Source organism: Rhineura floridana, chromosome 4 (assembly GCF_030035675.1).
Source record: "Rhineura floridana isolate rRhiFlo1 chromosome 4, rRhiFlo1.hap2, whole genome shotgun sequence".
NCBI classification, from domain to species: domain Eukaryota; kingdom Metazoa; phylum Chordata; class Lepidosauria; order Squamata; family Rhineuridae; genus Rhineura; species Rhineura floridana.
Genome location: NC_084483.1, coordinates 149157053 through 149174699, shown reverse-complemented (window position 1 = coordinate 149174699; position 17647 = coordinate 149157053). Strand labels below are relative to the sequence as shown.

The window sequence follows — 17647 nt, the reverse complement described above, 5'->3', positions numbered from 1 at the left end:
CCTATAATACAATGGTAGATGGGAGGAAGGATTTAAAGCATGGAGTCATGGGGGAAATTACGACATGTATTAGAACAGGTGCAGAGGTTTAAAAAAATGTACAGACCTTTTTCCTTCTGATACGTCAGCAGGATTTGAGCACTTATGAAAAATAAGGCTCAACAAAGTGGAATGCTGAGCTATTTTCACCATCTGGTTCACCTTCGAACCAGACAATATTCTAGCAGTTCTGACAGCTCCCTCTTCCCCTTGATCTTATCCTTTTTAATTCTATTATCTGATTTTTAAAAATGCTTTCCTATGTTTCACCAAGCAAGTGGAGACAAGCAGCAAAAATGGAACAGAAAGACAGAACTAAACATAAAAGTTTAAACTGTAAAATCATAACAGTCTTCCATATAAACTGGAAATATTTGAACAAAGAACACAGGCTAGTGTTCCAGCCCAATTTTATGCATTATGAAGAAAAACATTAATTTGCTCTATTTGTTTTCATCCCTGGGTCCTCATCCCTGGTCAAACACAGCAAAGGAGGAAGGAGAAACTGATTTCAGCTCATTTTTGTTTAAACTGACCATTTAAAATGGATAAAAATGGATACAAGATCAGCCTTTCAATTGTATTTATGATTTCACTGTTTTTAAAATTAGTTCCTTAAAAAACTACTTAATGGTTTCTAAAATCATTAATCAAATCGGGGAAGCAATAGTGGCTGTCTTCCCAACTTGATCCCCAAGTCACCATATCTGCTAACCTGAGCACATGTTTGTCCCCCCGTGATCAGTTCTCATATATACTTCTAGAACCAGTGATTGTTTTGAGAAAAATGTGAATGTTTAATACAAGACTATAAAGTCAAACTGAGAAACTAACACCCAAACAGTAAGAAATTCTATTCTATGAGCAACTATCTGGAAAAACTAACATTTAATAAATTAAAGGGTAATATAGGCAATTAAATGTTATAAAATTCCTTGTTTTATTACCCAGAAATGAGCAACCTATACGTTTTGAGTTTAGTTGGTGTTTCACATAACCATGGATAAAAGCCACAATCAAGAATCCACTCATGGGACTTTGGATTTGTATTTCTTAACAAATCTTCCACATCACAGATAAAGCTGCTTTTGAAGTTCAGGGAATTTCAAGTGCACTATACGGCAGAGGATTCTGCTGTAGACCAAAGCCCCCACTATATGGTTAAACATGCCTAAAGTAGCCCTTTGGATTGTGACCAAGTATGAAAAATCTATTTTCCTAGGAGTAGGTCACTATCTATACTGTTTCTAATGTAGAACCTTCAGCCTTCAGGCCTAATTAGGCCTGCCAGACCTGTGTTGCCATTTTGGAACAGAAAGGGCAAGACAGAAATGTTTTAAATATGGTCAGTGATGATCAGATAAACATAGGAAGAAATTACATACTTCAAAATTGCCACATGCAATGTGTATTATAACAATTGTTATATTTATTTTAAAACGTATCTTTATGCTGTACAGGCATATTATTAACATTTGTCTTGCATTCTTAGAACAATGTTGCTGTCACTTGAGAAGAACAGTGTGTTTCAAGTAAGCTTTACATGAGAGTGATGTGCAAGTGGCATATATGGTCACTGATAACGGAAATAAAGTGAGGGCTTTTTCAATTGTGGCCCCCACCCTGTGAAACTCCCTCCCAAATGATCTCCGCCATGCCCCTTCTATGATGAGTTTCCGCCAGGCCTTGAAGACCTGGCTCTTCAGGCAGGCTTTTGGGGTGGGCTAGATTTTATCTTTGTTGTTTTTAGATTTTCAATGTCTAGGTATTATATGCCTATGTTGTACGTCACCCAGAGTGGCTGGACAGCCACCCAGATGGGCGAGTAATAACTTCTATAAATAAATAAATAGATGTATGAGATATACTGCCTATAAAGAGCTGTCAACAGGTAACTCCAGTTTTCAGCACCTCTGGCCTCACCATGACCAAGTATAAACATGGTCCAGCCAAAGATTGGCTGGCGTGGAGAAGGGACAGGGATTGGCTGGCGTGGAGAAGGGATAGGGATGGGAGCGTTTGCCCTACCTTTATTAGTACACAAAGACTCAGGCAAACAGTGAGAGGGAGAGCAGCAACCAGAGGCCATACAAGTTCCACAACCTACAAATGCTAGCACCTGGAAGCCTTTACCACCTGGAGGAAGGAAAGCTAAACAAAAGAGGTAAGTATTCTGGACTCTAGGGGAAAAGAAGTGGCGGGGGGGAGGAGGAGGAGAGAGAAAAAATTCAGAGTGTGTAAGAATTAATTAAATGAGATGGTCAAGCAATATTATTTGAAACTTAAGTTCCTGATGAGAAAGGCTGGGATTTCCTGTGGAGATAAGATCCTCAGCAGCTCTCCTCCCTCCGAGGCAAACTTGGGGCTCTGAAAGAACCTAGGCTGCTGAAAGTTGCCAGACCTCTTGAAGAGAAAGTAAACTGTAACACTGGCCTTTTGTCCAAGTACAGGGGTTCAATACACATACACAACTTTTTTTAAGTCATTGGGTCCATCAAAGCATCACCACCCTTGATCTGGATTTTTTGTGCCAAGAGTTCAACATGATTACTAGGACCCTGACCTACAAGGTCCACTGAGGTGGTGACTCATTATTCACTTTAAAAGGATCTGCATGGATTCTAATGCTTCACAATATCTTGACAGGTCTCCCTTCTTCAGGATAGTTATATTTAAGTAGATATCTGATGAACGTATGACAACCATCTAACCAGCCTGCAGATTTAGGAATCCACATGTAGGCTGAGAAGATGCCTGCTCACACATACACACAGCAGTGTATATGAAGTTAGAGGAACTAGGGTAAAATTTCAACCTTGGCTTTACCAACCAATCTTCTTTCTATAATTAATATATGCAGAGCTTGGAAAAGTTACTTTTTTGAACTACAACTCCCATCAGCCCCAGACAGCATGGCCACTGGATTGTGATGATGGGAGTTGTAGCTCAAAAAAGTAACTTTTCCAAGCTCTGAATATATGTAATTAATGTCTGCTTAAAACCAAGAAGGTGCTACAGTGTTAGTAAAATATAACGGAAGGTTCTGACAGAAAGCAACTGAGGACTAGAAACTTTAGATCTCTTTTTCTAGAAGTTTGATTTCCTGAACTGCAGTAAAGGTTAGAGAGTTAGAACAAAAGCAAGATCCTTTGGAAACATTCTTCCTAGTGCACATTTTCTATATTATATTAACATATTAACAAATAATATGAACATCAATATTAAAACTAGCAACAAGTATCAAGGGTGGCAAAGAATTAGTTTCCTTGAAATTAAGCAGATGAAGTGACACATCTTCACTGAGCAACAGAAGACACACTGGTACACTTATTTTCAAATAATCAGCCACTAGATGGCAGAGTAATAACAACTTTCAGAAGGGTAGCTGTGTTAGTCTTTTGCAGCAAAAACAAGGGGTTTGGTGGCATCTTAAAGACTAACAATTTTATTTTGGAATAAGTTTTTGCAGACTACTGATTTCTAGCTAGTGTAAGAAAGTTTTTGACACATTGAATTGGTTAGTTTTTGAAGTACCACAAGCCTCTTTGTTTGAGTACGAAACTTATTTCTTATATGAAGAATTTGCCCAAAATATAAAAATATATGACTTCAAGAGACACAAATCAATTCTGCACTATACATTTAAAGCAGTATCATTCCACTTTAAATGGTCATGGCTTCCCCCAGAGAATCCTGAGAACTGTAGTTTGTTAAGGGTGCTGAGAGTTGTTATGTGCCTTCAAGTCGACTACGACTTATGGCAACCCTATGAATCAGTGACCTCCAAGAGCATCTGTCATGAACCACCCTGTTCAGATCTTGTAAGTTCAGGTCTGTAGCTTCCTTTATGGAATCAATCCATCTCTTGTTTGGCCTTCCTCTTTTTCTACTTCCTTCTGTTTTTCCCAGCATTATTGTCTTTTCTAGTGAATCATGTCTTCTCATGATGTGTCCAAAGTATGACAACCTCAGTTTCATCATTTTAGCTTCTAGTGACAGGTCTGGTTTAATTTGTTCTAACACCCAACTATTTGTCTTTTTCATGGTCCATGGTATGTGCAAAGCTCTCCTCCAACACCACATTTCAAATGAGTTGATCTTTCTCTTATCCACTTTTTTCACTGTCCAACTTTTACATCCATACATAGAGATTGGGAATAAATGTTCTGGATGATCCTTACTTTAGTGTTAAGTAAAACATCTTTGCACTTGAGGACCTTTTCTAGCTCTCTGGAGACCCAGTGCCTGCAAGAGGAAGGGGAACACCACCATTCAGGGAAGGAGAGCCGTTTGCTGCTGCTGCTGCTGCTGCTGCTGCTGGCCTGCCTGCTTGCTGCTCGGCTACCACCACCACCACCCTTTCCCGGTTGGACTTCTGCTCTGCGGGGGTCACGCCTTGCAGGACCAGGCCCCCAGGTACTCAGCCAGATGTGGCTGATTTCTTCCACCTGTCCTTTCTCTGGAGGAGATACATAAGCTGGCTGGCTGAGGCGGCTCCTGCTTTACCTGCCTTTTTGTGGGTCTTGAGTCATGTGCCTGGGAGAGAGGACTCAGAGCCAAGTGGGGAGATTTGAGGGGCCCCCAATTAGTGTAGTGACGGGTAGAGGGAGATATGGCATTGTGAGGAGGACTTGCCAGGTAAGGGGAATGCGGCCCAGGCAGTTAATGGCTGTGCCTTGTTCCGGTCCTCCCCACACCCACAGGTTTGTTGGTTGCCCTATCAGCCAGCTCTCAGGCCTCCGGGTGCTGCTTCTAAATGCCAGATCGGTGTGTAAGAAGATCTCCCTCATTCATGATTTAATTGTGGATGAGGTAGCTGATCTAGTATGTATAATCGAGACCTGGGTGGGTGAGCAGGGAGGAGTTAGTCTCTCCCAGCTATGTCCACCAGGGTACCTAGTTCAGCATCAGGGTAGACCTGAGGGTCGGGGAGGGGGGTTGCTGTGGTCTATAGGAGCTCCATCTCCCTCTGCAAGCACCCTGTCCATGTGACTACTGGTCTGGAGTGTTTGCACCTTATGTTGGGTCAGCGGGACAGACTGGGGATTCTGTTGGTGTACCGCCCACCCCGCTGCCCAACAGACTGCCTAGCTGAGCTGACAGAGGTGGTCTTGGGTGTACAGTTGAGATCCCCCAGACTGTTGGTTCTGGGGGATGTCAACATCCATGCCGAGGCCACCTTATCCAGGGTGGCTCAGGATTTCATGGTCTTCATGACAACCATGGGACTGTCCCAATATGCCATTGGCCCAACACATGTAGCAGGGCATACTCTAGATTTGGTTTTTGCATCTGGACATGGAGTTGGTGATCTGAATGTGGGGGGGCTTACATCAGTCTCTCTGTCATGGACAGATCACTGCTTGCTGAAGTTTAGACTTACAGTGGCTTTTCCCCTCTGCAAGGGTGGGGGACCTATTAAGTTGGTCCGCCCCCAGAGACTAATGGATCCGGATGGTTTCCAAAGGGCTCTGGGGAGTTTTCCGGCTGATAGGGCTGGTGCTTCTGTCAAAACCCTGATTGAACTGTGGAATACAGAAATGACCCAGGAGGTTGACATGATTGCTCCTGAGCGCCCTCTCCTGTGTAGAGCTCATACGGCTCCATGGTATACCCCAGAGCTGACAGCGATGAAACAATATAGGAGACAGCTTGAGTGCAAATGGAGGCGAACTCCTAGTGGATGCAATTATACACTGGTAAGTGCCTATGGTAAACTGTATTTGGGGGCAGTAAGGGCAGCAAAAAAACAATATTTTGCCGCCACTATCAAATCATCAATTTGCCGCCTAGCGGAGCTCTTCAGAATTGTCCAGGGGCTATTATGCTCTGGCCCCAGGGACATGGTAGAATCATCTGAGGCCCGCTGTAATGAATTTGCTAGGCACTTCCTGGATAAAATCTTTAGCATCCGCCAGGACTTAAGACTCCAGTGTTATAGCAGGTGAATCAAGCAAGGTATCCAGAGCACAGCCTTGTCCCGATTTCTTGGATGAGTTTCAGTTGGTGCAGCTTGAGGACGTTGACAAGGAGCTTGGACAGGTTCGTGCAACCACTTCTGTGCTGGATCCTTGCCCTTCTTGGCTAATAAAAGCTAGCAGGGATGGAACAGCCTGCTGGGCCAGGGAAGTGATTAATGCCTGTCTGCGAGAGGGGGTGGTCCCTGGCTTCCTGAAAGAGGTTGTGGTGAGACCACTCCTGAAGAGACCCTCCCTGGACCCAGAAAATCTTAATAACTATAGGCCGGTAGCAAATGTTCCATTCCTGGGCAAGGGCCTTGAACGAGTGGTTGCGGGCCAGCTCCAGACACTCTTGGATGAGACCAATTATTTGGATCCATTTCAGTCGGGTTTCAGGCCTGGTTTTGGCACAGAAACAGCCTTGGTCGCCCTGTATGATGACCTTTGTCGGGAGAGAGACAGGGGGAGTGTGACTGTTGATTCTTCTTGATCTCTCAGCGGCTTTCTTTACCATTGACCATGGTATCCTTCTGGGGAGACTGGCTGAGTTCTGAGTGGGAGGGACTGCATGGTGGTGATTCTGTTCCTACTTGGCGGATTGCCTCCAGAATGTGGTGCTTGGGGAACATTACTCAGCACCTTGGACTCTCCAGTATGGGGTTCCGCAGGGGTCAGTTCTGTCCCCCATGCTGTTCAACATCTACATGAAACCGTTGGGTGCGGTCATCCGTTGCTTTGGAGTGCGTTGCCATCAGTATGCTGATGACAAGCAGCTCTATTTCTCCTTTTCATCTTCTTCAGGTGAGGCTGTCAATGTGCTGAACCGGTGCCTGGCTGCAACAATGGACTGGATGAGGGCTAATAAACTGAGGCTCAATCCAGACAAGACTGAGATGCTGCTAGTGGGTGGTTCTTCTGACTGGATGGTGGATGTCCAACCTGTCCTGGATGGGGTTGCACTCCCCCTGAAGGAGCAGGTTCATAGCTTCGCGGTTTTCCTAGAACCATCTCTGTCACTTGGGGCTCAGGTAGCCTCGGTGGCACAGAGTGCCTTCTACCAGCTTCGGTTGGTGGCCCAACTACGTCCCTATCTGGACAGGGATAACCTGGCTTCAGTTGTCCATGCTCTGGTAACCTCCAAATTAGATTACTCCAATGCACTCTATGTGGGGCTGCTTTTGAAGATGGTTCAGAAACTGAGCATGTGCAAAATGCAGCAGCCAAATTGGTAACAGGGACCAGATGGTCCGAAGACATAAAACCGATTCTGGCCCACTTGCATTGGCTGCCTGTATGTTTCCGAGCTCGATTCAAGATGCTGGTTTTGACCTATAAAGCCTTACACGGCTTGGGACCACAATATCTGATGGAAGTCCTCTCCCGATACGAACCCACCCGTACACTACATTCAAGATCAAAGGCCCTCCTCTGGGTGCCTACTCCTTGGGAAGCTGGGAGTCTGGCAACAAGGGATAGGACCTTCTCAGTGGTGGCCCCCAAATTGTGGAATGATCAGCCTGACGAGGTGTGCCTAGCAGCAACACTGTTATCTTTTCAGCGCCAGGTCAAGACTTTCCTCTTCTCCCAGGCATTTTAGCATGTGTTTTACATTGTTTTAAATTTTAAAATTGTGCTTTAAATTGTTTTTAAAAGATGTGTTTTTAAATTTGTGTATTTGTTTTAATGTTTTTAGTTCTTGTAAACCGCCCAGAGAGCTTCGGTTATGGGGCGGTATATAAGTACAATAAATAAATAAATAGCTGCCCTCCCCAGTACTAGCTTTCTTCTGATTTTTTGACTATTGTCTCCATTTTGGTTAAGGACTGTGCCAAGGTATTGATAATCCTTGACAAGTTCAATGTCCTCATTGTCAGCTTTAAAGTTACATAAATCTTCTGTTATTACTTTGGTCTTTTTGACATTCAGCTGTGGTCCTGCTTTTGTGCTTTCCTCTTTAACTTTCATCAGCATTCGTTTCAAATCGTTACTAGTTTCTGCTAGTAGTATGGTATCGTCGGCATATCTTAAATTATTGATATTTCTCCCTCCAACTCTGTTTCTTCTTAATTTCTCATTTCCTACATAAAATATTTTGTAGTTGCCTGATTGAAAATGTCCCATTCCCGTTCATTTTAATTACCTCAGGCCAAGTATTGTAATGTTGATACGTTCCATTTCTTGCTTGACAATTTCTAACTTTCCCTGGTTCATGCTTCTCACATTCCATGTTCCTGTTGTGTAAGTCGTACAACTCCAGCCTCTCCTTTCACATCTGTGCGAATCACAGCTGCATCCTTCGTCACAGCGCTACTTGTACTTGTCCTTTGTTCTTCCCCAGTAGCTTGGCGAGTGCCTTCTGACCTGGGGGTCTCATCTTCTAGCACTATCTCGTGTTGTTAGGAGAGCCCTGTTTCCCCCCCCCCAAAAAAAATCCCCGGAGTTGGAAAGAAGGACCGATTGCTAAACCGCTCTGAAACCTTTTTCTGGATTTCAACCATGAGAAGAGGAATCTTTCAATAAATGTATTTATTAAGGTGGAACAAAGAACGGGATGCTAGCCATAGAGCGTTTAACATCACCAGTTACCCAAGAATCACCTGCCATCAACCTCCAAAGCATGTGAAAATGATCACAGAAATATATTTATAAGGACATGGCCTAAATACTAAATACAGATAACAGTATTTAAATACTAAATACAGAAAATATTAACACAATCTTTGTTGTATGTACCCTGAACACCACTCTTGGTCAGTAGTGATTCTGAGGCTAACATACAGAATTGGTCCAAAACAATTTTGTCGGGCAGTGACTCCAAATGCAACACCTATTCATTGGTATTCATTCATTTCCCATACAACTATCAGGACCATGATTACATGCCACCCTCAAACTGAAGATGACATATTAGACAAAGAGTATAGACCTGGAACAGGGAACCTTCTTCACCCAGAGGGCCACATTCCCTTCTGAGGGCCATAGGCTTGTGTTGGGTGGGGCTAGAGGTGGTGCAACAAATGTAATCTTTACCTATGTATGGTAGGCTAATTTCTACACACACTTGCACATCCCTTGCTATCCTCCATCCAGACAAGCAAAAGGCATTGTCAGAGTTCAAGGACACATTCCAGCCAGGCAAAAACCCTTTGGTTGTGAAGCAGGGTCAGTGAAAGGTGTGGCCCGGGGACAGCTCAAAGAGCCAGACAGAGGGGCAGGGAGTGCCATATTTGGCCCCCAGGCCTGAGGTTCCCTATCCCTGGCTTAGAGCGACAAACAGTTCCTGTTACTAACAAAAATGGTGTAAGAATTATTTTTGCATAATTGTATGTGCACAGACTGCTGCACACCATTATGAACCTTAATCATTTCGGATTTCCAACTGTGTACAAAGATCTATGTTCAGCAGTGTGCACACAGGAGCCTCTTGCTGAACAAGAGGAGACTGAGGGAGGTGGGACTAGCAGGACAATCCTGCTGCTCCCTCTAGGGAGAAGGGATTAAATAATGTTACACACAATGCAAGTGGAGACAAATTTCTTACTGATGTAAAAGCAAGCAGCTCCTCTTCTGTCAGCTTATGGACTGGATTGTTCTTTTGAAAGTCTATGCTGTGAAGAAAAAAGAAACCATATTCTGAGTATTAAGCAACTGGTAAGTAAAAAGCAATTTATTGCTTTTTGTCTTCTATACTGTTCGTCATATCAGGCATAAACTTTGGATGAAAATTTTGGTACAAATTTCTTTAAATTATTAATAAGTTATAAAATGCATATAGCTGCCCATAAATTACAACAAAAATAATGGGCAAAAAAACCTTGAGGTTTAAGAATCTACCTATAGCCAACAGCTATTTCTATCAAACTTTAAAAAGTAAGGAAATTGGGCAGCTATAGTGAACGCACTGGGGAGCAGGAGACCTGACCTCCTCTCTGAGATATTGTACTGCCCTACAAATTTGTCAAAATGCAAACAAAATGCAACCATTTGGTTTGGTCTTTCACAGTCCAATCCACTTCCTGTGTAGCTTGGAAGAATTTGGTAACGTGGCTATAGGTACGTTCTTAAACCGCAGGGCTTTTTTGCCTATTAGTGAATTTCTCTTTCTAATCCAGAAGGTAAGAAATGGGATCCTGTGCAAGCCTGCTGAGAATGGATAGATCATTTGCATGCTTATTGAGTTCAATGGGATTTATTCCTGTGCAATCATGGTTAGGATAGGTAAAACTGACCTTGGGGGAGGAGAAGGGAGAGGGGAGAGGACAGAGAAGGAGAAAGAGAGGGGGCAGAAGGAGAAGGAGAAGGAGGAAAGAGGAAATTGGAAGGGGAGGGGGCAAAAGGGAGGTTGGAAAGTTGGAGGAGGGCAGGTTTGATCATTTGCATGCTTATTGAGTTCAATGGGATTTACTCCCGTGCAATCATGCTTAAAACTGACCATGGAGGGCGAGCAGGGAGAGGGGACAGGAGAAGGAAGGAGAAGGGATAGGGAGGGGGAGAGAGGGGTGAAGGAAGGGGGAAGGAAGGGGCAAGAGGGAGGGGATAGGAGGGAGGAAGAGGGGAGGGCAGGTTTGATCATTTGCATGGTTTTTTACTTCAGTGGAATTTACTCTTGTATAATCATGCTTAGGATAGATAAAACTGACCTGGAAAAGGGGCAGAGAGGGGGAAGAGGGGATTGGGTGGGTGGGCAGGCACGGGACAGAGGGGAAGCCCCTTTCCTTTCCAAAAGGAAAACATTGTGAACAGTATCATTCTTTTTCAAGTTTCCCCCCACCTTTTTATTCTACAGCAGGCATATGTAGCCTCCCACCCAAATTTAAACCAATGCTGTCACTGGCTACATCCCCACCAGACCTTTATTTCACTTTAGACAGTCATGGCTTCTCCCAAAGAATCCTGGGAAGTGTAGTTAGTGAGGGGTGCTGAGAGTTGCTAGGAGACACCATGTTCCCCTCACAGACCTTCAATCAGAGTAGCTGGCAAACTACTCTGGCCACTGCAGCTCTGTCAGGGGAATAGGAGTCTCCTCTCAGCACCCTTCACAAACTACACTTTCCAGGATTCTTTGGGGAAAGCCATGACTGCCCAAAGTGAAATAAAGGTCTGGTGTGGGTGTGGCCCCGATTAGCCAAGCCAAGCAGCTGTGAGTCCATCTTTTAGAACACTGGCAGTTGGTACTTAGTGAGAATGCCCAGCCTTATCATTGACTTCAATGCTAAATTTCTTAAATTAAAAATCAGCCAGGCATTTTTTAACTTTTAGACTGCAGAAGATGAAGGTCAGAGTATGCAGCAAGGTCAGCAATAGGATTACAGGTACTCTGTGAACATGGCTGATTTTTAATTAATTTCAGCAAATTACGAGAACACAAATTATGTCCAAAAGGGGTCTGGTTTTTTTCTCTGTCTTTTTACACTTTGAACTTTTGATTCTCTTACTGTTTTATGTATCGCCATGAAAATTTACAGGGTTGTTAAGCAAGTGTTTCTGAGTTCAGGACTATAACTTTTGTACGGTTTTGTTTTGAAATGAGCTTATGGGAAGCATCAGAATGGCATGGGGGTATTTTCAATTTAACATTGCAGAATGTGAAAAATCCATGCTGGCTATGGTATACAGCCACTCTTGTGGCTGTATAGTATTAAAAGTAGAATATGCAATGATAAACAATAATCAATGACACAGCAAAAAAATGTCCTTGCAACAGAGACACTTATACCTGGATTTAACATATTATTAAAAAGTCCAGGTATTCACCTGGTACACTTTATCTGGTAGGGATACCTACAGAAAAACCTCCAAAGAGGGATTAATGAAACTAATCCAACACATGCTAACACAAAAGTCACTAGGTTTGCAAATTTTAAAACCTGATAGAGGTATGCTGCAATGCATTTTCAAAACTTATGAGATGGCTACAAAAATAATGTACAAAACGTTCAAGTTATCTTTAACATTCTTTGTTAGAGTGAAAGAATGGTCAGATCCATCATCCAGTTTACTGCTTTGTGTGCAGAAGGTCACAAGAGAAGGATAATGCCACCATCAGAATCTTCAACCAGCTTTTCAGTGAGTGCATGCATGGATCTAACCTTGCCCCAAAAAGTTCTTCGCAAGTTTCTGTGAAACTAGCGTTTTGCTGCAGCCATATATTTGAGAAAGTGACTTGATGGAACCAATCTTACCAAATTCCAAGGATAACAGCAAGCTCTTCTGCACACAGGTCAGGCATCTGATTTTGATGAGATTCTGAAAATTTTATTTCATTTAGCACTGTGTCATCATTTAAAGCAAAATTCTGTTAGGGAAAAAATCATACAAATGATAAATTACATTAAATAATAGTTCATCTGTTTGGAAGCTGCAATAATAATAAAAACTCTGAACAGCAGCATCACTTTTTAACTCTGCCAGAAATATGTATTCTCATCTTGACTAATGAGTAGAAAAGTTTATCTTGGCTAGCAGAACAACAACTGTGTTGAAGAGGATTTTAAAAATGTAGGACAGATGACAGAACTGTAGAACCATGAATGGAAAATCAAAGTTTTTTAAAAGGAACCAAAGAGAAATATTTTTTTCCTTATTATACCTCCAATCAGCAGTCTGGAGGTGAGGAAGTAGGGGGCTAATAATTATCACAGCTAGTGGGGAAAGGGCATTAAAAAGTGTTTTTCCTGTCTCCACCCACTTCCTGAAATAGCTACAAGCACATGGAAGTTATGCAAATAGCTTAAGCGAACACCACCTTCCCTTGATAACATGACCCTTAGAGTTATACAGAATCATCAAGTAAACATCTCTCAAAAGACCAAAATGCTGACCTAGTACATGGAGACTATGGAAAAAATTATCAAAATCAAGCATGTCAACTGGTCAACCCGCGGGTCAGGTCATGGACCAACGGCAGGACTATAAACACGGGGAGATATAATTGATATCCAACATCAGCTATGGACCAGTCTAGGGAACTGCATGTCTAGCTTTGCATACTCCATGTTGTAATAAAAGTTTTGCGCTTCCCATGTGCTCTTTACAGGCCTATACAGACGTTCTTGAGGGATCAGGCCCAAGTTTAGTGTATATAGCTTTAATTTTGCTAAGTCTGTTTTATGCCTATCTAGAACTTTTGTTTCTTTAAATAGGCTCTTGGATATCAAATAGGGTCTAAGCTACTAAAGGCTATTCATTCAAAAGTGCTATAGTGATCAGCCAATGACTGGTTACACAGGATACTATTTCTTCAGCAGTTTGTGTCTATTTTGGGTCACTGCTGCTGAAGGGGAAATAGCCATACAAGCTATGATTGCTTAGCAGAAAACCATCAATCCAAACACACCATTCTCAAACATGAAACCTGCTTGAATGGTTGTTCATTCAGCTACTTCTATTAACAAACAAGTTAAGCCACCCAACATGCATGCTGGCAGACTTCTAAAATCCTCTCTAATGCAAGGTGGCAGCAGTTTTTAATGGTGCTGCCATCTGATGATGCACCAAATATATATATATTTGAAACCACACCACAGCATGAAAGCAACTTTCTATGCATCATTAGACTCCAGGCAAGCTCTTGATACAATGCTCAAAGTTTTGTGGATTTATTCACCATAGTAAAAAGAATATTCTTTCACTCTGTCATTATCAACATTGTGTGTGTGTGTTATGTGCCTTCAAGTCGATTACGACTTATGGCAACCCTATGAATCAGCAACCTCCAATAGCATCTGTTGTAAACCACCCTGTTCAGATCTTATAACATTTTACCACTCCAAACTGAGAACCCAATTGTGCCAGAATTATACATTATATAAGAAGTGTTACTATAACTGTGTCCCTTGTATATACATTATGTAGTCTTTATTTCAATTAGCCTTCAGAATTTCATTTATTCTTTTTCTATTAGAGACCACACACACACACACACACACACACACACACACACACACACACACACACAGCAATCTATAGGCAGGCTAAACAGCACATTACATTCCACAAGAAAGTTTCTATACCTTTGTTAAATCTTCTAATGGGGTAGGTGCTGGGCTAAGCTCAAGGTGATGAAGGGCAATGTCATCTTCCCTTTGAACATCTAATACGAGCTGTGCTACATATTTTTCCTGAAATTTTGTCCTTTTTCCCAGAGCACCTGCAGAAAGTTAGTTATTAAGATGAAACAAAGTCCAGTCACAAACACAAAAGTTGTAGTTTAAACGATACACTTATGTATATCTCCCAGGGTCTGAAGACACAAAATGTGACATCCTTGCTGAGATAATATGCAAGTCTGAGTCTAGTCAGTGTGGTCTAGAATTCTATAACAAGGTTCGCCAACCCAGTATCCGTGGGTGGCATGGCATCTGCGAAGGCCTTGTTGTCTAGATAGTGTAAAAGGAGATTTTTTTCTCTCTGGTCTCCCCCATTCCTGGGAAGGCAGCCAACACTCACTTTGTTCTGTAAACATAAGATAACACAGTCCAGGCAGCGGACAATGAGATACCTTATTTGGAGAGTCTGGAAACTGCACCTGCCTCCCAGCTAGTTTAGCTAGTTAAGTTCATTATCAGACATGGTACTGAAAGTTGGCGGATAGGGATGGTGGACAGAGATGTTGCTCAGAGATGGTAGTCAGAGATGATGCTCAGACACCTGTAACATCACAAAATAAACTTGAACACTCCTATAAAAACAGGAGTTCAGGAGCAGTATTTTACCAGTCTGTGGAGATGTGATTGAACATTGCTGCGTTACAGCTGAAGGTCCAAGGCTTGCATTGACTTAGATCACTGTGGGTGAGATGATTCCATTTCTTTATGGATAAGAAACAGAAATATGCTAACAGCAAAATGTAGAGTGTTTGATGTTGATTTCTTGAAATATAACTTCACAAATATTGCTATGTAACTTGTATAATGTACATATAATTTAATAAATAAATAAAATGCTAAATACATTATAAGGAACAAAGCACACTTCTCTAATTATAGCACTGCAGAACACTAAATTATGGATTATCACTGCTTCATCTTAAACTCTTGAGTACAGATTTATAGCCAACTCATAAAATATTCAGTCTGAAAAAACTCACTTAAAACCCAAACAGAACAGAAACCTAAAATAATTATCTTGTTTTAGTTTGGCAGAATTATATGCTTTTTAAAACACACAATTTGTGTTCATGCAAGTTACTACAAAACAGACCACACAAGCCTCAAAGAAGCTGTTCATTTCTCTAGTAAATCAGCACAGAAATTGGGCTAAAACAAAATCCATCAGCTCTTAACATCTTGCGTCAACAACTTCCACTGTTCTTAATTTGGATGCCACCACTCTCCTTACTGATTGGGTCCAAAGTCAGCTGGAAGACATCTATTTTAGTCTTTCCAGGCCTTCATTTTGCATTTTACTGACAAAACATCACTGTGAGAAAGTATGACCTTTTCCCTCCACCCACGAAACTAAAGCACTTGCATGAGACCTTCATTAGCTTACACTAAGGCTACAACGACAAATCTTCTCTTTGACATTGGCAAGTCCCACTTAGCCTCACTAATCTGAGTACTGCCACCAAAATAACTTCCCTATTCCATCATTCTAACCATAAATAAATGCACTAAGTTTTGATCTTTACTCAGGTTCCTCCCCTGCTTCTGATGTTAAACAGAAATCTACTTGGTATTACATTTAAGGGCAGATTGTCATGATATATTTTTCAACCAAATTAGCAATCCCAAATGTTGTTAGGAATGTACTCAAAAATTATGTGTAAACTAGAAATTCTACTTAATGGCTTCTACATAGTGTAGAATGCCCAATGTTGCCTTCATAGTGCAGCCAGTAACTATGCTACAGAAATGTAGTGGGAGTAATGGGCCCTATAGAGCACTAGCTAGATTAGTTCCATCTTGAATCAAGTCTAGAAAGCAAAGAGATACCATGTAGGACCAGGTAGCAAGCCTGGAGAGAACTAAAGCTGAATCCCAGTAAGAAAGCCCTGTGGGTGAGTGTGGTTCCCAGGTTCAGAAAATTGGCAGGTTCCCTGTTCTTGATGGGGTTGCACTCTTCCCAATGGAGGCCAGTTCAAAAATTCTGCTAGTACAGAATGCTGCAGCCCAGCTTTTGAAAAGAGCAGCTGCATATCAGCATATTACACCAGTGCTGAAAGGTATGCACTGGTTATCACTATATCACCGAGCTAAGTTCAAGGTATTATTATTCGTGTATAAAGCCATAAATCTCCTAGGAGGACCAGGTTACCGAAGGCCCAGCTTATCCTTTATACATCAACCAGATCATTGTGATCATCTAGAGAAGCCCCCGCAGCTATCTCATATTCATTTCATTTCTACACAGACTTAGGATTTTAGCATAATGGCACCAATAATTTGGAGCACTGTTCCTAAGCAGACACCTACAGTTTGGATGTTTCATTGCCTGCTGAAAACATATTTGTTTCACCAAGTGTTTTTAGAGAATTAATTTGATTTAGTGTTGGTCATTTGTTCTTTTTGTTCTTATTTTATAATATTATTATTTTTAATGATTTTATTGTAGATCATCATGATATTTTTCTTATGAGCTGGCAATATATAAATATTCTTATAAATAAACAAAATATATAAAAAAGAAATAAATAAGTGAGAGAATGGACACTTACACCTGGAAGCAATGCAAAGGTATGACTTCTTGTCCATGGACAAAGCAGGCAGAAAAAGTAAGCTATAAGTACAGTGCTGGACAGTGATTCAGCTTATCTGAAGGAGCGCCTCCAGCATCAACAGGGATGCCGCTCAACAAGATCAGCCTCAGAAGACCTTCTCTGGATCCCACCTGTCAAAACAGCTAGACTGGTGAGGACTCGAGAGAGGGCCTTCTCAATTGTGGCCCCCACCCTATGGAATTCTCTCCCAAATGATCTACGCCATGCCCTGTCTATAATGAGCTTCCGCCGGACCCTGAAGACCTGGTTTTTTAGGCAGGCTTTTGGAACGGGCTAGTTTTACTGTGTTTTTAAATTTTTAACTGTTTTATATACTGTTTTATTGTGTACGTCGCCCAGAGTGGCTGGCTAACCAGCCAGATGGGCGACTAACAAATAAATAAATAAATCACAGACTGACTGACCAAGAAAGGCAAAATGAAGCTATTTAGGCCTGAAAGGATCATTCATGACCCTACAATAGAAGGGCACTATTCAGGGAGCAAGGTGCCTGCCTAGATGCTAGAAAGACCATGATTGGAGACTCCCTCTGGCTAGTAATTTTGTCTGATGATGAAAGTGTCTTTGGGGACTAACAGTTTAAAACCCTTATTTCTACTTGAAATCCATTTCGCTCATGATTATCCAATGGCGGGCCAAACTAGAGGTGGCATTAAATGCATCTTTCCATTTAAAAAACCATGTATGTTAAATGTAATATAATCTGGAGAAAGAGATGCTAATTATTGGGATCACAGCAGGAGTGGAAAGGAAATTTAACCCTTTCCTCCCCAAAGGAGAGGGGGAAACCTCTCCTTTGAAGCCACTGTTTCATTGGGAGGAAAATTAACACCATTGGATGCTAATTTGCATTACAAAAATGTGTATATTAAATGCAAAGATGCATTTTATTCACAACCAGTTTAGCCCCAACCTTTAATGGCTGTTG

The 17647-nt window shown here is 41.8% G+C and overlaps 1 protein-coding gene across 1 annotated transcript in view; it reads right to left on the bottom strand.

Annotated features, from left to right (window-relative positions):
• Positions 1 to 17647, bottom strand: part of TTC27 (tetratricopeptide repeat domain 27) — a 166777-nt gene that overhangs the window by 98308 nt on the left and 50822 nt on the right. The window contains exons 7-9 of the mRNA XM_061624749.1: positions 14012 to 14148; positions 12182 to 12294; positions 9541 to 9607 (exon numbers count right to left, since the gene is read on the bottom strand). Coding sequence (XP_061480733.1) covers positions 9541 to 9607; positions 12182 to 12294; positions 14012 to 14148 — 317 coding nt within the window. The remainder of the gene's footprint in view (positions 1 to 9540; positions 9608 to 12181; positions 12295 to 14011; positions 14149 to 17647) is intronic.